The sequence below is a fragment of the Rhinoderma darwinii genome, chromosome 3 (assembly GCF_050947455.1).
Source record: "Rhinoderma darwinii isolate aRhiDar2 chromosome 3, aRhiDar2.hap1, whole genome shotgun sequence".
NCBI classification, from domain to species: domain Eukaryota; kingdom Metazoa; phylum Chordata; class Amphibia; order Anura; family Rhinodermatidae; genus Rhinoderma; species Rhinoderma darwinii.
This window is the reverse complement of record NC_134689.1, coordinates 263,502,233-263,521,663: the sequence shown is the minus strand read 5'-3', so window position 1 is coordinate 263,521,663 and position 19,431 is coordinate 263,502,233. Positions and strand designations below refer to the sequence as shown.

Sequence of the window (19,431 nt, the reverse complement as noted above, 5' to 3'; positions counted from 1 at the left end):
ATGACCCGCAAAAAATGCATCTGGCTTTTCTTGATCCATGCTTGGATGTGCTTGGGTGGGTATTCTTTTTTTTTTTACAAGTAATATATTTTTTTATAAATACGTCTACATAACACTTTTATAACTACACGACCATAATACTTAGAATTTATTGAGATTATTATTAGTATAATTCTCCCAAACTACTCTAAAGTGAAACTCCAACTTGCTTTTAGGTCCAAAATTCTAAGCTAATAAATTTTTAAAAATATATTTATAACAGTCAGAACTCCTTCTTCTGATACAGAGATCCAAAAGTCATACATAGATTTAAAGGGGGTTTTCCCATCAGGGACATTTATGACATATCCACAGGATATGCCACAAATGTTAGATAGATGCGGGTCCCACCTCTTGGACCAGAACCTATCTTTAGATCGTGGCGGCGGGGCCACATAAACCTTGTTCTAGCTTTCTGTGTTTCTATTGACGCTAGTGATTTCCGACCATGTAAGAAGAAAACAGCGTACCTCGCTGAGCTATGCTGTTTCTGTAAGTACCATAGGAGTTACGGAAACAGCGAAGCTCGGATAGATAGATAGATAGATAGATAGATAGATAGATAGATAGATAGATAGATAGATAGATAGATAGATAGATAGATAGATAGATAGATGATATAATTCATATATGTGTGTGTATATTTATAGATAGACAGACAGACAGACAGACAGACAGAAACATAGATAGATATTTATACGCTTGGCATATAGACATACAGTATATGATTATTTCATGGGGATGATGAGTAATGTATAGATAGAAGCTAATAGTCATTGTGTAACATCATTGCTCTGTAAGCAAATAAAAAGTTCCGCTATTTTTTGCTGGATGATACATCATACCGCACACCGTTGAATCCACTGAACTTTGAACAGAGATCTTGTTTCCTTGTCCTAAACACGATTTCTCCATTCAGAAGATGTAAGAGAGCTTTATGTATGGATTATCTAAACTAAAAAATATTTAGAGTAGGAATACATTTGTTTTACAATTCAAATGATGCTATGTTTCTAATGTTTCTAATGCTTTTTACTTTCAACAGATGTGCAGGGTATAGTAAACTGGGAAATTCAACGCTATGATGGGTGGTATAATAATCTAGCGTATCATAGCATGGGTTCCAAAGGTAAGATGCAAATCAATTGTAAAGGCTTATGAACGTATATGGTCATTTTAAGAAGTACCAAGATGCCCCTTATTATTGCAGAAACTGTATTAGGATCTGTTCACACTGGTGTCATAACTTCCATTTCTACAGGATCCAAAACAGATAGGAAAGACCATCCATTAATTGGATATGTAAAAGAACTAACACAAGTGTGAACTGAGCCTTAGATTAATTATTACTACATTCAGTTAAAGAACAATGTAATTTAACACCTATGTACCTACCAATGTACAAAGCAAGGATTGATTGCAGCCTGTGCCAACTACAGATCATATCCTCACAATGTAATCTTTATTAATGCATAATTACAAAATACCCCATTAAAACATTTAAAAAGAGATAAACAAAAAGTCAGACTTATAAAATATGGGACAATAGGAAATCACAATAGCAATGTTACATTGCTAGTATCCCACAATAAAATATGTCCAACTGAAGGTCAAAATCCAAAACCAAATACAGCATACATATATTAACTATGCCAGGGTACCCAATTTATAAAAACAGCTTTGAGTACTTGTCATATTGACCTTTGGATAACAACTTACATCCAAACATAAGATATCTCATTGCCCCTCTGGTTCAACGTGCATTTTACCCGTTGATTCTTTTATGACAACTTCAATGCCAACTGAGAAAGCGGCAATTACATTGAAAATAAGATTTGCAGGGATACATATTTTGATGCTCTCCTAACTTGTGTAGCACTTAATTGTCGCCTGACATGTTGAATTTAATTCTAACTATATTTAGAAACTTAGAATGAGAAAATATGAAGCGCAAGGTTTGTATAAAGAGGAGATGAGAAAAATATAACTGTTGAAATATAAAGAATTAGATAAGTAGGGGCTACTATCCAAGAGTGACATCACGATCATCTCCCATGTGCAGAAACAAAAAATACCTGCATCATCTTACAACCATTCCGCTTAATGTTCTATGTACAGATGAGTCAGAAGTTAAACTCATTGGACAAAACCGGTTTCATTACATCGGGTGTAAAGCAAACACAGCATTCCAGCATTCCAGCTGTCACACGTAGCGGTGGTTGTGTAATGGTGTGTAATGGTGTGGGAAAGCTACACTGCTTTGGGATATGGACAACTTATTTATTATTGAAGGAACCATGAATTCTACTCTGTAAAAGAAAATTATCAAGGAGAACATCTCTTCATCCGTTTATAAGCTAAAACCGCAGAAAAACCAAACATAAAAGCTAATCTAAATCTGAATGGAAAAACAAAGTTTTATTTTATTGGTCCAGTTATACGGATGTAGCCATCTTTAACTTGACTCTGATAACTTGCTGCAGCGTGATATATCACATAACAAAAGCCATTGAAAATTCATTGAAAAATTCAAGATAAAGGATCTTGCCACTGTGTATTTAATGCATTAAAAGTCAAGATAAAGACGGCTACATCTTGTAGTCCTGACTTTACTCCATAAAAGACGTTGTGGTAAGACAGAAGCACAAGCAAACATGCACAAGAACCCACCAACCTACTGAATTAAACAAAATTCTAACACCAAATTAGACAAATGTATAAATCTGTCCTTCTAGTTGTTTTGCCTTCATGCATATTGGCATATTGGTTATGTAGACATTTTCTGCGTCATTTACCACTAGCTACCTTGCAGAGCTGGGGTCTTATAATGAATATCACCAAAATTTTGTTTTTCCACTACCTTTACTATTTTCATTGGTTTAAACAGTCCGTTGTGGCCTACAGCTGCCTATACACTCTGAAATGCTAAATCCCAGATCAGGTGATGCTCCAGTATGGCAGCAGTCATGGACTGACAACAATCCCCTTGTCTGGTAATAATCTGGTAAAATTCAGAAGATAGTTATCAGAGTTCTTGAAAAATCCAGACAGTATGTGTATATTGAGAAATGTTTTTACCATAGTAATAGGTTGAAATTTAGCATGCAGCTTTGGCTGTGCTGAAGATTGGAAATTACTTTGTTGTTAATTTCTAGGGTGCCACTCAAGGATGTTATGCAGACAAAAATGCAATGGACACTTTATTGATTTATCAATATAAATAGGTGAAAAACGAGTGTTCTGTTTGATTTTCTTAAAATATCTCTAGGGTTGGAGCTCTGAATCAGAATATAAATCCCCTGCATGCCATTGAGTGACTTTATAACATTCTTGCTGCCTGTAACCCCCACTAGGGGGAGCTTAGGAGTTTACTGCATACTGTTTATACTCAAAAATAAAACACTATGGAATAAGCTCCAGAATTTTATCATTCAAGCCTACGGCTGTCCTTAATCCAAAAACAAGAACTTGAAAACTTTGTATATGTTAAGCTGCCAGTTCTGTCTAATTTTCAGACTTGCTATTCATGTTGTTCTTCAATAGGTTCTAAACTGATGCGCCTCATCCCAGCAAGTTACTCTGATGCAGTCTATCAAGTTGCATCAGAACCAGAGCTGCCAAATCCACGGGAAATTAGTAATGCAGTCATGAAGGGAGAGTCTGGTTCCTCATCTTCTCGAAATTTGACAGTGATGGCGGTATTTTTTGGTAAGAAAACAGATAATATATAATTTGCGACTTTGTTACAGAATGCCCTTTCGGGCTGGGCCTGTGTACATTTAAAAGATCAGATATTTGGTTGTTGTATTGTAACATGTAAGTTTTAGGAAATCTACTGTCCGGTATGTAATTTTAGATCAAAAGGAGGATTAAATGGCGGATCTCCTTTTCTTTGTGTCGTAGTCTGATCCTCCTTTTAAACTAAAAATGGCAACGGGAGAGTGAATGTCCTAAACCTGATATGCAAAGGGCCTTGACATGAAAACTTTCCATATAAATCACAAATTATTTTAAAAATTACACCAAACAACTTTTAAATGTTTAACATTTTTAAATATACAATGTACTGAAATATAATAAAACAATGAGAAATACTTTAGAAATGTATGCGAAAAAATCCTGATACGGGTTCCCTTTTTTTCTTTCAGGTTATCATGTCCTGTCAGAGATAGTGTCCACAGAAGTGTCAGCATGTCCAGCTGAATATTTAAATATTCATATTCCTGCTGGAGATCCAGTGTTTGACCCTACAAATAAAAGCAATGTGGTTTTGCCGTTTCAAAGAATTAAGTGGTCTCATGATACAGGAAAAAGTCCCAACAGCCCAAGAGAGCAGGTAAATACAATCTGAACAGAGTTCAGAGTAGGATAAATTACGCAACAGATACACAAATAAAGTCCCATTTTATCTTTTATAGCTAGTGTGCGACGATGTTAGTTTTCTTTTAAGAGGCAAAGTTTTTCTACATAAAATAATAGCTGTATACCATATTTTTACAATAAAATACACATTCAATTAATGACAAAGCCCTCTTCTAATGTTAGAGCTTAATCTATCGCCCTAAATAGCAAAGTACACTGGACGGCCACTTTATTAGACACCCATCTAGTAGCACATTGGGCCTCCTATGGAATTCAGAACCACAGCAATTCGTTGTGGCATAGATTCCATTAGGTGTTGACATTTTTGTGCAGGAATATTGGCCCATGCGGACAGGATATCTTCTCGCAGTTGCCGCTAAAGTATCCTTCTGCCATAGGGTAAACAGCTGCCATAAAGGGATGAACATGGTCGGCCACAATGCTTAGGTGAGCCCTAGTATTCTAACGTTCATTGAAAGGTATCAGAGGACCCAGGGTGTGCTAAGAAAACCTTCCCCTCACCATTACACCCCCTCCACCAGCCTGAACTGTTGATTACTGACAGGAAGGGTTCATCGATATATGCGGTTTGCGCCAACATTTTGTAATACTATATTTATGCAGTATGTAAAGGTCAAGATGTATTAGCTCTACGAATCGTGGGATTTGGGCAACTTTTCAGTGCCAATGGAATATGGTAGAGGGTGATGTTGACATCTAAGATAGGAGTCATGCTTTACTATTCAGCGTAATAAACACTTCGAAATGTACTTTGCTCTATATATACACCAGGAAATAGTAGTCTAAGAAACCAATAAATTGGATAAAGATAACATTTAAAACTAGCAGTAATACACTTACCACCAAGAAAGAATGAATGCAATATTATATTATTATTACTACTACTGATATTTTTGCTTATCTCTATTTATGACATGAGTTGTTACATGAGGAACCCACTCTGTAATTACTGCTTACGTATAGGAATCATTGTTTTGACTGAATACCAAAAAGAGCTCCTGCATCACAGTGGTGCTGTGTCTGTAAATAAAAATAAAAACTGCAAAAGGGGTCGTAGTGATCCACCAAGAGTCACAGTCCTTTCTTTTTTGTAATCGGTGGGGGATCCAGTGGTCAGAACACCACCAAAACACCTCGGAAAGCCCCTTTAAGGATTTTACTACATGGACTAAATGTCCCAGTTTTGTGAGTCACCATCACTAGTGTTGTAAGAATTGTAAGCTGAAAAGGTACATGTATTTACAGATGGAGCTTGGTCTAATAATTGATAGCTACAGTAGACTGCTAGAAGAAAATATACCACCATAATATTATGTGTGTAGGCTATTATAGGCCAGGCTGATTAAAGATTCTTTTCATTTTAACAATCACACTCCATGTAGCGCAAATATAAATAGAAGGTGCAGACTAGGTTTGCAGAGGACGCAAGCGGTGAGCTCAGCTCACGGTATCTGTTTAAATAGGAGGAATGCCTCCATTTTTATTAGCTAGCAAGGTAGAATAGTGTCAATTTGTAGGTTTTAGGAGGAATATCTCCAATGTATGAAACCTAAGGAGTAGAAGTGCCTCTAATGTATGAGATTTGGAGCCCCGGAGACGTGTTGAACATAAAACACATACTAAATTTCAATGCTGCAATTTAAGATACAAATTAGGAGGAATGCCTCCAATAGCTAAGCTCTTGACTATATCATACTGATAATATTAGATAATTGTCTCCTTTTGAGCGAAAATAAGCTCTGTTTCTATAGGGAAATATATTGAATATTTTTTCCTCTGCTACCTACCTATCCAGATTGACAAAAACAGCAATATATTTAAACACAAAATCGGCAGTCCACGGACTCTTTTTAATTCACACTTGTTTGTCCTTTTCTTCTATGGTGTATTCAGAAATAGGGCTTATTCACACTAATGTAGAATATGTCCATGTGACGGCCGTTAAAACATGGCCACCACACGGACGCACGTATTTCAATGGAGCCGTTCACGCGGCTGCTGTTTCAACGGACCGTGTGAAGGGTCCGTTGAAAAATAGAACATGTCTTATTTTCTTCAGTTTTCACGAATCCCACGATAGACTCTAGTCGGACGTGAGAATCTGGCCGTAAAGTGTTTTAAGTGCATCATTAAAACTTTTTGGTTTTATATTATAAACATATATATTTACCACACAGTTAGTGGGAGTATTTAAGTGGTTTGTGTTCGCACAATCCCCTTGTCCAATATGAAAACGATAGTGTGATACTCCCCCTGTGTGTTATGAAAGATCTATTCTGACCAAATAAGTATAAGGCTGGGTTCACACAACCTATTTTCAGACGTAAACGAGGCGTATTATGCCTCGTTTTATGTCTGAAAATAGGGCTACAATACGTCGGCAAACATCTGCCCATTCATTTGAATGGGTTTGCCGACGTACTGTGCAGACGACCTGTAATTTACGCGTCGTCGTTTGACAGCTGTCAAACGACGACGCGTAAAAATACAGCCTCGGCAAAAGAAGTGCAGGACACTTCTTTCAGACGTAATTTGAGCCGTTCTTCATTGAACTCAATGAAGCACAGCTCAAAATTTACGGCTGTCAGAGAAGCCTCGCAAAATGCGAGGAGGAGCATTTACGTCTGAAACGAGGCAGCTGTTTTCTCCTGAAAACAGTCTGTCTTTTCAGACGTAAAAGCCTGCTACCGTGTGCACATACCCTTATAGGAATCTACTGCATTTGCAAAACAAAAAACACATTTCCTAAATTTGCCTGACATAAGATTAATTTTTAAACATTTGAGCTGTTTCTGAAGATTTTTTTTTGTAAATATATGCCTTGAGCCTTATAAGAACTCATCCCTATGTAATTACCATACAGTCCACGCATTATATTCTTGTTACATTATTTTTAACCCCTTAAAGACACGGCCTATTATGGGCAGTTAGGATGCAACTATTCTTCTTTTCGTTTTTGCATTAACACATTACAAAAGCCATAACTCTCTCATAAATCTTTTCAATATCTTGACTAGCAGGGTTGCTACCATTAACCCCTTATCTACCCTAGACCACCAGGGAGGCAACATTTTGTCCTGTTAGGGGGTCTTGCGATTCTATGAGCTGCCCTGATTTATCTGGATGCTGTATGCAATTTTTATCCAGATACTGTACAAAACTATTTATCTGGACGCTATGTCACACTGTATATCTGGCTGCTGTATTTATTTCTGTTGTTTATATAGCACTATCATATTCGACAGCGCTGTACAGAACTTGTCACTACTCACTGTCCCCAGTGGGTTCACAATCTAAATTCCCTATCTGTATGATTTTTGGAGAGTGGGAGGAAACCTGAGCACTTGGAGAAAACCCACACAAACACAAGGAGAAAATATAAACTCCATGCAGATGTTGCCCTTGGTCAGTTTCGAACCAAAAAACCCAACGCTGCAAAATAACAGTGCTAACCACTCACACACACTTATTTGGGTGTTATCTGGTTATTTTGGATCTCCCAGCTTAGCTGGTACAATACCCAGGTCCCTAAGGGACCCAATAGATACAGAGGCTTAGCGTGCACATTGCAAACATTGCATTGTAGGAAGAGTGAGAATATCTGCAATTTGTCACAAACTGAAGACAATGAGTAATTGCTTTCTAAGTTGCTTTTAGCAACATATTGCCGGCAAAATAAAGAAAAGCTGAATCAAGCAGTGCCCACAATTCCTACGTTACCGAAAACCTCCTCTGAATTTTATTGGTCATGAACGTTTTATGTACTATTTTAATGTTTTTAACTCATTTTAATTTTCCTGCGCTTTTCATGTGCTAATAAATTTCATTATATTGGTTCTATAGTTCAACGTGCAAACATATTTATATACACATCTTACTTTCCTTTTTCTGGTCACATAGTATCAATATCTACACATTTTTATACTAGCTACTGATTGGTTTACAGGTTATATGAGAAATAATTTATTTATTTTGCAGATCAATACAGTAACAGCATGGATAGATGGCAGCTCAATCTACGGCTCATCCCATTCCTGGAGTGATGCTCTAAGAAGTTTCTCTGGAGGAAAGCTGGCTTCTGGAATTGACAAGCTTTTTCCACCATATACCACACAAAGTCTTCCTATGTGGAAAGTTCCAGATCCTTCAGCAGGGGAAACTGGAGATGAAGGAATATATGGTAAGTATATTTATAACCATTGCATAAAAACACTTTTACATACAAATGCCTGTGTAAGGCAACTGGTTGTCATCCACTGCTTAAAGGACGAATTCACAAGAGCTTCTAGAAAATGTTACAAGTAATTTTGCTTTGCATTTAAATCGTCATGCTACATAAAATATCATTGCAGAAATTAAAGCGTACCTAACCTTTCAGATAACTATTTAGAATAAGCTGTCATATGTGTGTGTACATTTCAAATAACACTATTTCTGGCCATGATATGACTTGTACTTTATATATAATTTTTTTAGCAGTCGTCCCCTCTGCAGGATCTATCTCTAATTTTTAGTTTTCTCTGAGCTAGTAGTTGGAGGCTAACTGCTATCATGTATGTATGTATATATATATATATATATATATATATATATATATATATATATATATATATATATATAAAAGCTGCTGCAGCATAGAGGACATCATACAGCAGAACACTTACCGGAAGCTGCAGCCGCATCTGTGTGTCTCTCTGCCTCTCTCTTTACTCTGCTCCTGCTGCTACCTCCCCCTCCCTTCTTTATAGACTTCTATGGGCAGCTGAGAGTCTGTCCTGTCTTATGGATATAGAAAAAGCAGTATATTCAGAGTGAATGAATAGTTAGGAGGGGGTGGGGGAGTGGGAGGAAAGTAGCCTGATGAGTGAAGAGGCATTTTTCTCTAACAAGATATATAATAAGATATATTACAAAGATCCTTATATGCCATTTTACTATTGATTTATGCAAAGTTTGTTGAAAAGTTAGTGACCATTTAAACGGAGTCTGTCATCACATTTTTTGTCTCCCAATACCGCTATATAGGGAAGGATACTTATGTTGCACAAGTTAGCCCTTTGTGAACTATAAAAAGTGTTTTTTCTTTTCTTTGAGCTCCGTATGCAAATTATCAGAGCTGCGTCCTGCATTCCACATGGTTTCTGCTTTGAATGCAGGACACTTCCTGCATTGCCGACCACTGCTGCTCATTTACAAACGGAGGAATGAAAGCATTATTTATTGTTCACAATGGGCTGACTTGGGCAACATAAGTATGTTTGAAGGTATATCATGACAGACTCCTTTCAAGTAATCTTAAAGGTCTCTGAATTTAATATGGCTCAGATTTAATGCAATGCAATTTGCACCCACAATTAGTATGTGTATAATTGTTTTCCCCATTTATTGTTGTTTGCCATTAGAGATGCGAGTGCGTTATTCAAAATTATGTTCTTCATTAATCAAACCTCAAAATGGGTGAATTGATTTTTCTATCTCTAGCCTCAGTGATTTTCTTTGGTTGTTTAATTGTAGGTCATTTAACATCTTTGAGCAATTTTATACACTTTATTTAAGAAAAAATAGAAAAGGTAATTTAAAAATTAAACATAAAATCTCCTACCTGTAAAATTCATAATTTTTTTGGATCTGAACAATAGGTTTTGGTAATGCTATGGGAAATGAAAGTCCGTTTACCCAAGCAGAGAGCCTTGTTTGGTACCGGTACCATAATTACATGGCGGAAAAGCTGGCAGAAGTGCACAGTGATTGGTCTGATGACGTCTTATTTCAGAATGCAAGAAAATGGGTAATTGCTATTCACCAGGTAATGTTTAATTATTAACTCCTCATTATTTATATACTGCGTTTATATTTTAGAGCACTGTATAGACAATGCAAATCAATCCCTGCTCTGTCCCCCATGGGATTCTTAATCTCATATCTCTAAAATGCACATACTAGGTAAATTAAGTCTAAAATATTACATATGAATTAAAATTGCATATTACTGACCATGATGTGATTGTTTTTCATTGTTTTCTAGAATATTGTGTTTTATGAATGGCTACCTACATTTTTGTCAAAAGATGTGCCAGGCTATAATGGTATGTATTAGTTTATGACCTTTAGTATCACTAAAGCTGGGTTCAGAGGTTGTGTTAGTGTGTTGCACTAGCCAAAGACCGAGTAGCAGTACCGCACACTTTCTACCACGAATTGGTGGCACTCTTTTTACTAGTGAAACACATTCTTTTTACATATTTTACTAGTGCAATTCGTTGTAAACCTCATGTAATGCAGCAAAGTATGATATCAACCTTCAAATATCCGATCAGAATATGTTAAACAGTAATAGCCTAGTACTTGACAACATAAAGACATAGGCAAAGTTGCTTTTTGCAGGTCAGTTTTTCCAGTGTTCAACTGTTATCATCCTCCCTTCTTTCCACAATATAAGGAAATCCAGGACCATGTAATAGGGATCTTGAGCTGTCCGGTCCCAATCATATAAATACTCAACACCAGTCATTCTCTGGTAAAGCAGATGGCACCTCTGTGGTGATGAGGCTGTGTTACCTACTCTGAATTGTTTTATATAACTCCAACATATTCCACAGAGAAGTTGTAAAATCATCATTGGTATCTCTTGCTAAGCAATGGCTTGAACATATTTCAGGAAAATACTTAAGCTTAACTTATCTAGAAATGTCGTTAAATATAATTTTTTCTCATCATATTTTAGGGTACAAACAACATGTGGATCCAAGCATATCTCCAGAATTTTTGGCACTAACAGCACAGATGATATATACCATGATGCCTTCAGGGGTCTATATGAGGTATTGTTTTGCATTTTAATTAAAATCTACTTAAACCTTTGAAAGTTAATTTTTTTGTTATAAAAATGTCAGTCAGTGTGTTTTGTGCAACTTTCACATTAGTTTTTATTAAAAATTATTTGTACTCTTTAAGATACAGCTGCTCTTTATTCTCCATACAGAGCAACTGTATCTTTCACTAAGACCTGAATCCATTAGTGTCGTGGACCTACGGTAACTGGTTCAGTATCAGCGGTTCGCAGGATCCACCTGTAATCTATCACATCTAAGTTATTAACATGCCGGAGCGCTTTCAGTCGCGCGGACCTGACAGATACAGGATTAATAAGAATCTAATAATCTAGAAAATGTAACTATCCGGATCTTACTGATTCAATGTAACTATGTTATGTTGGTACAATAGAACTATAAGCCTTATTGCAGTACACAGACAGTACTTGTCCAGAATTAGAAAACTATGGCTGCTTTCTCACAGAAACAGCACCACATCTGCCCATCAGTTGTGTCTGGTATTGCAACTCAGCTCTGTTGTAGTGAATTGGGATAACATGCAATACCACTCACAACCTGTGGACAAGTGTGGGGCTGTTTCTGGAAGAAAACAGTCATGTTTTTCTAATTCTGTACAATCCCTTTAAAGGAATGTTTGCCACAAAGAACTTCCTCAAACATTATTTTATGGCTGGGATGTTCTTAGCAAGTGGTCAGATGATTACTCATCTTGTAATCTACACTAAAAATATACTGTCGTGCTGCTTAGTTTATTGGAGCGAGCTGAATATGCTAAACAATTAGTGTTATTAGATTGGGTGATTAGATTGGTGCTATTAAATTGGGTGATATTAGATTGGTGTTATTAGATTGGGTGATTAGATTGGTGCTATTAGATTGGGTGATATTAGATTGGTTTTATTAGATTGGGTGATGATTACTGGCAGTTTACTTTCTTCTGTTCAGTTGTGTGACAACTTCCGAATGCCTCGTATGCCATTATATGATATTTCCAAATATTTCATGCCCTTAATACATAGTTTCCACCTCCTGATGGGCCCATTTCGAACTATCCTTTAATTGGTATTTTAAAATCTCAAGGACCCAAAAGCTTCATTTCAGCACTCTATACTCACTGTCAGCAAGGGTTAAGGCCTTGTTCACAGGGCACTCAAAAAAAACGACATGTAAACGGTTCAAAAACGCTAGCGTTTTTGCAAAACGCTTTTTATAGTACGGCCGTTTTTTTTATGCGTTTTTGACCCGTGTTTTGGGCGCATTTTTTTGGGTGCGTAATTAGGACTTCAATACAATATGAGAATTAGATGCGTTTACGTGCCAAGAGTTGACCTGACGCTTCTTTTTTTACACGACGCATTTAAAAAAAAAAAAAAAACACGTCTTATGCACTACAATGCATTTTCCCATAGATGTTTTTTATGCGTTTTTGACACTTTTTCGGCACGTAAAACACGGCAAATATGCGTTGAATACACACCTTGTGAACAAGGCCTTATTCTACACCACTGCCAATAAGTGATAGTCAAACCATATCCCAGATTTAATGCCTGAAGATTTGGACAAAATACTAGAATCTCACTTAACAGTTACTATTGGAATTAATTATAGATTAATACTATTATAAATTATTTATCAGTCCTATTTGACCCTAGTACAGTTACATAGAATGGTCAGAATCCCCAGTTCTGCTTGTCCCAATGTTACCGCCCAGAAGTTGATTTTTGGCATTTACTCTGGGATTGCCCATTTCTAAACACTTTCTGGTCTGATGTTTTTAGTCTTCTTAGTGCCATTCCTCCTGTCTCACTTATAATTGACGCTAATATTGCTTTATTTGGTATACTGAACGAGGATCCCTGAACACATCACATCCCGTGTTTTTTGTAAAGAGTCTTTATTTCTGGCACTGAAATCCATAGCAATGCATTGAATGGATGACGTCGCCTTCTATATCCTTTTAGAAAAAAAGTTAGCAGTTGCGTTATCGAGCAAACATCAAAACAATAACTACTATTGTGTATTTCTGGACTGTAGATCAATCATTATTGTTATTCTTACATGAACTGTACAACAAATATGTATTTATGTATCTACACTGTTAACCTATTATTTAAATACAATACTAGAGATAAACATTGCACATTTCTAAATGTGACAAATACGGATGGTGGAATGTCGTCTGCACTTCGCTTGTGCAACAGCTACTGGAACAGAAAGGTCAGTATAATAATATTAAGCTCAAGTTTTGCATTTACTATGAAAATATGAACGTTTTAAAAGAAACTGGTCAAGAAAATGTTGTGTGTGTTAGATAAAAAAAAATAAAGAAAACCTCATATCATAGTCCTACTCTGCATGTAAAGAGACACTTTGACGAACTATTACCTGCTGAAATTTTTAAGTGACGGCAAGAGATGCCGGAAGGTCTGGTTGCTGAGAGTTAACTGGCTCACCGGCCTGGCAATGCATCTCCCATCATTAGTTGCAGATTTCACCCGCATCATCGCTCTAGTAGTTCATTAAACACAATTCCACACAATTTCTAATTTCTTTGATATAGCCATACATAAAGTTTACATTATGATGTTCAAGGTTGTCAACATGCTTAGACATCAAATAAATATTTTATGAAATTATTATATTATATTGTATTAAGGTAAAAACTATTCTATGCTGCTATCTCATTCATGGAAATGAAAACAAGTTTGAGTTAGTCCCATGCAATGGATAATATCTTCATACTTGTCCTGACTTTCCAATGTACGGTATATGCGCAATTAAAAGATTCACTTAACACTCCTATCCCGGATTTTCATATATGTTGAATACACAATCAAACTATTTTAGGAGCTGCATTGATTTTTATTTTCTCTGTGTATTTTGTAGAACCCCAACCTGAAGACTCCAGTTGATGTTGATAATTTGCTTCTGGGCATGTGTTCTCAAATAGCTGAGAAAGAAGATCACATTGTAGTGTCAGACTTGAGAGGTAAGCTATGTAAAGTAACAAATCTTATTCTTACCATGTATATATAGCAATAATCGATAGAAGGAAATTGACTTTGCCCGCACAACTATTTTTTCTACAAATCTTATGACATCTTTACTTTCGATCAAGCAACCATTATATCATTACACAGTCTTAGAAGAAAAATCAGACCAACTACTTTAAACTTTCATACCCACTGGAAAAAGAAGATAATTCACAGGGACACAAACCCATCTAATAATGGAGCTCAGCCCCAGAAAGACTGAGTGTAAATAAGTTTATTAAATATCCTCTTTATGAAGAGCAATAATTGGTGATTCTTTTTTCCTCAACCATGTGTTTGTAAGAATAGTAATGGTATACTGTTTAAAAAATTAAATTGATCAACTATGAAAAATTTCATTTTTTAGATTACTGGTACGGACAGATTAAATATTCACGAACAGACTTATTGGCTACTAGTATCCTACGTGGGAGAGACATGGGGCTTCCCAGTTATAACAAATTAAGGAAGCACTATGGACTTCACACTCTAGTCTGGGACGATATAAACAACGCAAGCATACGACAACAGGTTAGTGAACTTTTCCTTCACAATGTACATAAATGAGTAATGCCTGTATTCGTTAACATACAAAAATACAAAAAACAGCACTGTATCAGAAAAAGGGTGCAGGCCTCTGGACCCTGACTCAGCGTCCACTAGATACAAGAAGATAAAAATAGGCAGCACTCCACTTTATTCACCCATAGTGTATGTGCGATATTTCAGCTTTCACTCAGGGGCTCCATGAGTGAGGGCTGAAAGATTGCACATATGGGCTATAAAGTATCCACCTTTTTTCACTAACTCTTTTGGAGTGCTCCCTATTTTTTATCTTTTTGTATACATTTTTAATCATGTTGTATAAAGAAAAAAAGCAATTAGATATCACTTATGGAGGACATGGGATGGCAGGTTCCTGTCTTTGTGCTTCTCATCAGTGGTTTTCTAAACATTTCTGTATATGATTGTGCCTATTGTGTTGCCTATATAGGCTAGGAAATGTTATCTATGTATCATCAACCTTTGACTACAGAAGACTAATCTCTTGCTTTTATATGATATTATATTACTACATTATACTAAATATGGTAGACAGATCACAAAAATATTGATTCAGTTTTGTAGTGTCATGATGTAATAACCATTTACAAGCAGTATTGTTACAATTCTACTTTGGTGAGAGAGTAGGTTCAAGTTGTGTGAACATAAGATGAGCTTTTACTTATATAATATGGAATTTTATAAATGGCAACTCCCAAAAATATTTCCTTTAAGAAAGAACTGCACAGTGGGAAAGCACGGAGAACAAAATATTGCAGACCTCTGCTATCACAAGGTGGTTGTGAAAAGTTGTTTCACTACGTCAGATGTATGAATTTAGAATAGTTGTAAAGATCCATCACAAATAAAGTACCCATCTGAACTAGGCAATTGTATTCTATTAATAGTCCTTACTTACTCATGGAGAGCACCTTAAAGAGGTCCTGTCTCTAGGTCATATAGGTTGAACTGGTTAACTGACCTGTATAGTGCTGTCTCACTGATGGCAGCACTTTTTTTTCCCTAGGGAGCCCACTGTTGTGTTGGCTCTCTATATGCTATTTTGCCAAAATGCCATATGCCATAATGGATGAATACTCTCAAGCTGTCTCGCGTGGATTGTTCAGCATCCGACGCAGGAAAGCTAGCTCCACCCCGTTAGCTAACTACAGCCAATTAGCATATAGGGAACCAACACCACAGTAGACCATATCTCTGGAAAGGGGGGGGCAGAAAAAAAAGAAAGCGCTGGAGTCAGGGAGACAGCGCTATTCAGGTCAGTAAACCAGTAAACCAGTTCAACTTATATGACCTCATGACAGGTCCTCAATAACAGGCTCAGACCGGCCCATCAGAGTACCAGATGATTCTCCATTTGGCCCACGATAATAATGGACCATTATGCAACAAGGCTTCAAAGGTCCAGCAGAAGTCAATCCCATTTAGAACAAGAATGGGCCCTTACAATCATTTCCTCTGGAGGGCCCATAGAACCTTAGGGTCCTTTTACACCAACCCATTTTGGCCATGTAAACAACCGCCGATCAACGAGACGACTCGTTGATCGGCGTTTCTTTGCTCCTTTCACAAGGAGCTATGTATGGGAACATTGCATTTCTATCATGTCGGCAGTATGTCTCCCTTTTTACACAGGGAGATGTGCTGCAGAAACTATATGATCAGCCTATGAACAAGCGTTTGCTCATTCATTGGTTCATCGTTGCCCTATTTACACAGGGCAATGATAGGGAATGAGCGCTCTGTGAACACTCGTTTGCCCGATCATTGGCCCATTTATAAGGGCCCTAAGTTCGGTACTACCGCTTTATGTCCAAATTCTCACTAAGTCATTATAGCCAGTAAGAAATGATTATTTGATTATATATATATTGCCGTTTTAATTACACAAAACGAATGTGCTATACTATAAAAATTAAGAATTGCAAAATACAGTCATATTCTTTAGGGATATTTCAATTCTAAGGAATTTTTTTCTTGCATTTTAAAAAAATATATTCTTGGACAATACCTGTACTTGGCAGTGCATTCTAACTTTTTTTTATTAAATAGCTCATAACATTGTATGGAAATGACATTGAAAGGTTGGAGCTTATTCCTGGAGTCTTGTTAGAGATTGACGGAAGCCCTGGAGGCCTTATATCTGAAATTATTCTAAGTCAATTTAATCGATTAAGAGAAGGCGACAGATTTTGGTTTGAAAATGAGAAAAATGGGTATGTATTTGATTATGTACAGTGTTCACGTCATTGTAAAACCATCTGTTGTGTGTACAGTGTAAGTAGAATGGTCTGTCTTGCCAAAAATTCTACAATAATACAGCCGATAGGTACAGATTAGTCCTTTAAAATAGCTGCCCGATCCTCCTAAATTGACCACGAACATTATTCATTAGGTTTAAATAAGTTCCAGGGAAAGCAAACTATTTGGCTGAGGATGTGTTCATTTATGGCCACACAATCCACCCAACTGGGGTTTCCAATTATCGAGGAAATATATGTCTAATAGATCAAGTCATGCCTATCATATCAGAAAAAAAAAATATCGGATTTTGTGAATGAGCACCAGGATCTGGCAGTGAACAAAAAGTCAAGATTCCGTTTTCTATAATTTTCTACAAACTATTTTAGAAATATATTTTAATAACTATTTTTTTTTTTATTGCTTTTGAAACCACTTCTGGCTTTGGCTCAAAAATCTGCATCAAAATACGTGATGTGTGAATCCAGCCTAAGACGTTACCATATTCTTAATATACCATAAAAAAATATTTATTATGTTTTTTTTTATTATTTCTGTATTTGTTTCTTAATTTAAAAAAAAGTGCCTTATGAACAGGGACAGATTTTCCATTAGGCACAAGAGGACATGGTGTGGCTGGTCCTATGGGTCATGTTTGTGACATCATGTTTTTCTTCCAGTATTTAAGCAATGATATTGAGATGAATATGTATTGTAGGCCTGTCCTTGTCCAGACCATTAAGAATACATAATTTAAAGAAACAGTCCAGGCAATACTGATACAATACTGGGTAATGACTAGCACATTCACTGTTTCTCAGTAGTGGATGGGAGGCCAGTCAGCTGTTAAAGAAACATTTCAGGTAAAACTGATACACTTTATTATGCCTAGTGCATACTGTCAAAGATCTCTCTGAAGTCTATAACCCCTATTCCACAGATTTCTCAGAAATAGGCAATCACCTCAGACTCAATTGCCCATAATTAAAACACAATAATCTGGACGCAAAATTTAATTTAATATTCCCAATTTAATATTTTAAGCTATCAGATGTAAAATGAGTCAAAAAAACTGTTAAAAAGATAAACTGATAAATATGGTGGAAATCAATAACACAAATACATAGAAATGAAATTCAGACTTGTAACATTGTCTGCATGAATAGAACTGTTTTTAATAATGTACTTCCTTATAGCTACTGTATCGTTTTATCGTTTTGTTAAGAAGGTTTGATGTTAGTGATTAAAGTACAGTATACGGGTAAAGGGCACATAAAACTTAAAGAGGCTCTGTCACAAGATTATAAATGCCCTATCTCCTACATTATCTGATCGGCGCTGGAATGCAGATAACAGCAGGGGTTTTTATTTTGAAAAACGATCATTTTTTAGCAAGTTATGAGCAATTTTAGATTTACTTTCTTAATGCCCAACTGGGCGTGTTTTTACTTTTGACCAAGTGGGTGTTGTAAAGAAGTGTATGACGCTGACCAATCAGTGACCAATCAGTGACATACACTTCTCATTGTTCCAGCCCAGCTTCTTTCACTGCACAATCTCACTGTGCTGTGGATCATTCAGGTTTTTCCTAACCTTTCCCAGGACCATTGTGTCCACAATCTATTGGGTTCCTACATGAGGGATTAGCCACCTATAGGATAACCTACTACCTATTCCATATATCCTCACTGTAGGGATCGCAGTGCAATAATTGTTTTCTGCAAATATATGGATGGTCTGTTTTCCTGTCATACCTTGTAACATTATAGAATCTCTCCAATCATTTTGTACCTTTTTAAATGTTTGTCTTATTATTGTGATTAATTAAAATTTGTTATATCTTTGTAGATATGGCTTTGTACTCTGCTTTTTATTTGCTGTAATATCAATTATGGAGTTGCCTTTGTACTAAGAGAGGGAGGGTGTTTCTTTTGGACATTACCTAGCCCGTCACTATATTGCATTAGGAGTTTATATAATTGTAATTTAGAACAGTAACTTTCCACTCATTCAAGCTGCCCATTAAAAGTCTAACTTGCTGTGGCGTTCTCCTTGCAAAATCTACTGTTTGCTGAGAGTCTTGAGAAGTTCCCATATTAAGGCGCTTGTCTGTGATGTTTGAAAAACGAGTTTGTCAAATCATCAATACAGTAAACAAGAGTATAAGGAAGAATATTACTACAAAGGCATTGAACTAAAGAGATCCGATTCTTAACATTGCTAACAAGGTAGACTTTATAACCCCTTCTCGCCGCAGCCCTTTTTCAGATTTTCATTTTCGTTTTTTCCTCCCCACCTTCCAAAAGCCATAACGCCTTTATTTTTCCGTCGGTATAGTACAA

The 19,431-nt window shown here is 36.4% G+C and overlaps 1 protein-coding gene across 1 annotated transcript in view; it reads left to right on the top strand.

Annotated features, from left to right (window-relative positions):
• The window catches only part of LOC142748065 (dual oxidase 1-like), a 45,099-nt gene continuing 25,668 nt past the window's right edge, over positions 1–19,431 (top strand). Inside the window, exons 1-12 of the mRNA XM_075855189.1 lie at positions 1–55; positions 1,085–1,168; positions 3,583–3,747; positions 4,188–4,375; positions 8,401–8,602; positions 10,062–10,228; positions 10,448–10,508; positions 11,147–11,243; positions 13,382–13,472; positions 14,142–14,244; positions 14,655–14,818; positions 16,901–17,064. Coding sequence (XP_075711304.1) covers positions 1–55; positions 1,085–1,168; positions 3,583–3,747; positions 4,188–4,375; positions 8,401–8,602; positions 10,062–10,228; positions 10,448–10,508; positions 11,147–11,243; positions 13,382–13,472; positions 14,142–14,244; positions 14,655–14,818; positions 16,901–17,064 — 1,541 coding nt within the window. The remainder of the gene's footprint in view (positions 56–1,084; positions 1,169–3,582; positions 3,748–4,187; positions 4,376–8,400; positions 8,603–10,061; positions 10,229–10,447; positions 10,509–11,146; positions 11,244–13,381; positions 13,473–14,141; positions 14,245–14,654; positions 14,819–16,900; positions 17,065–19,431) is intronic.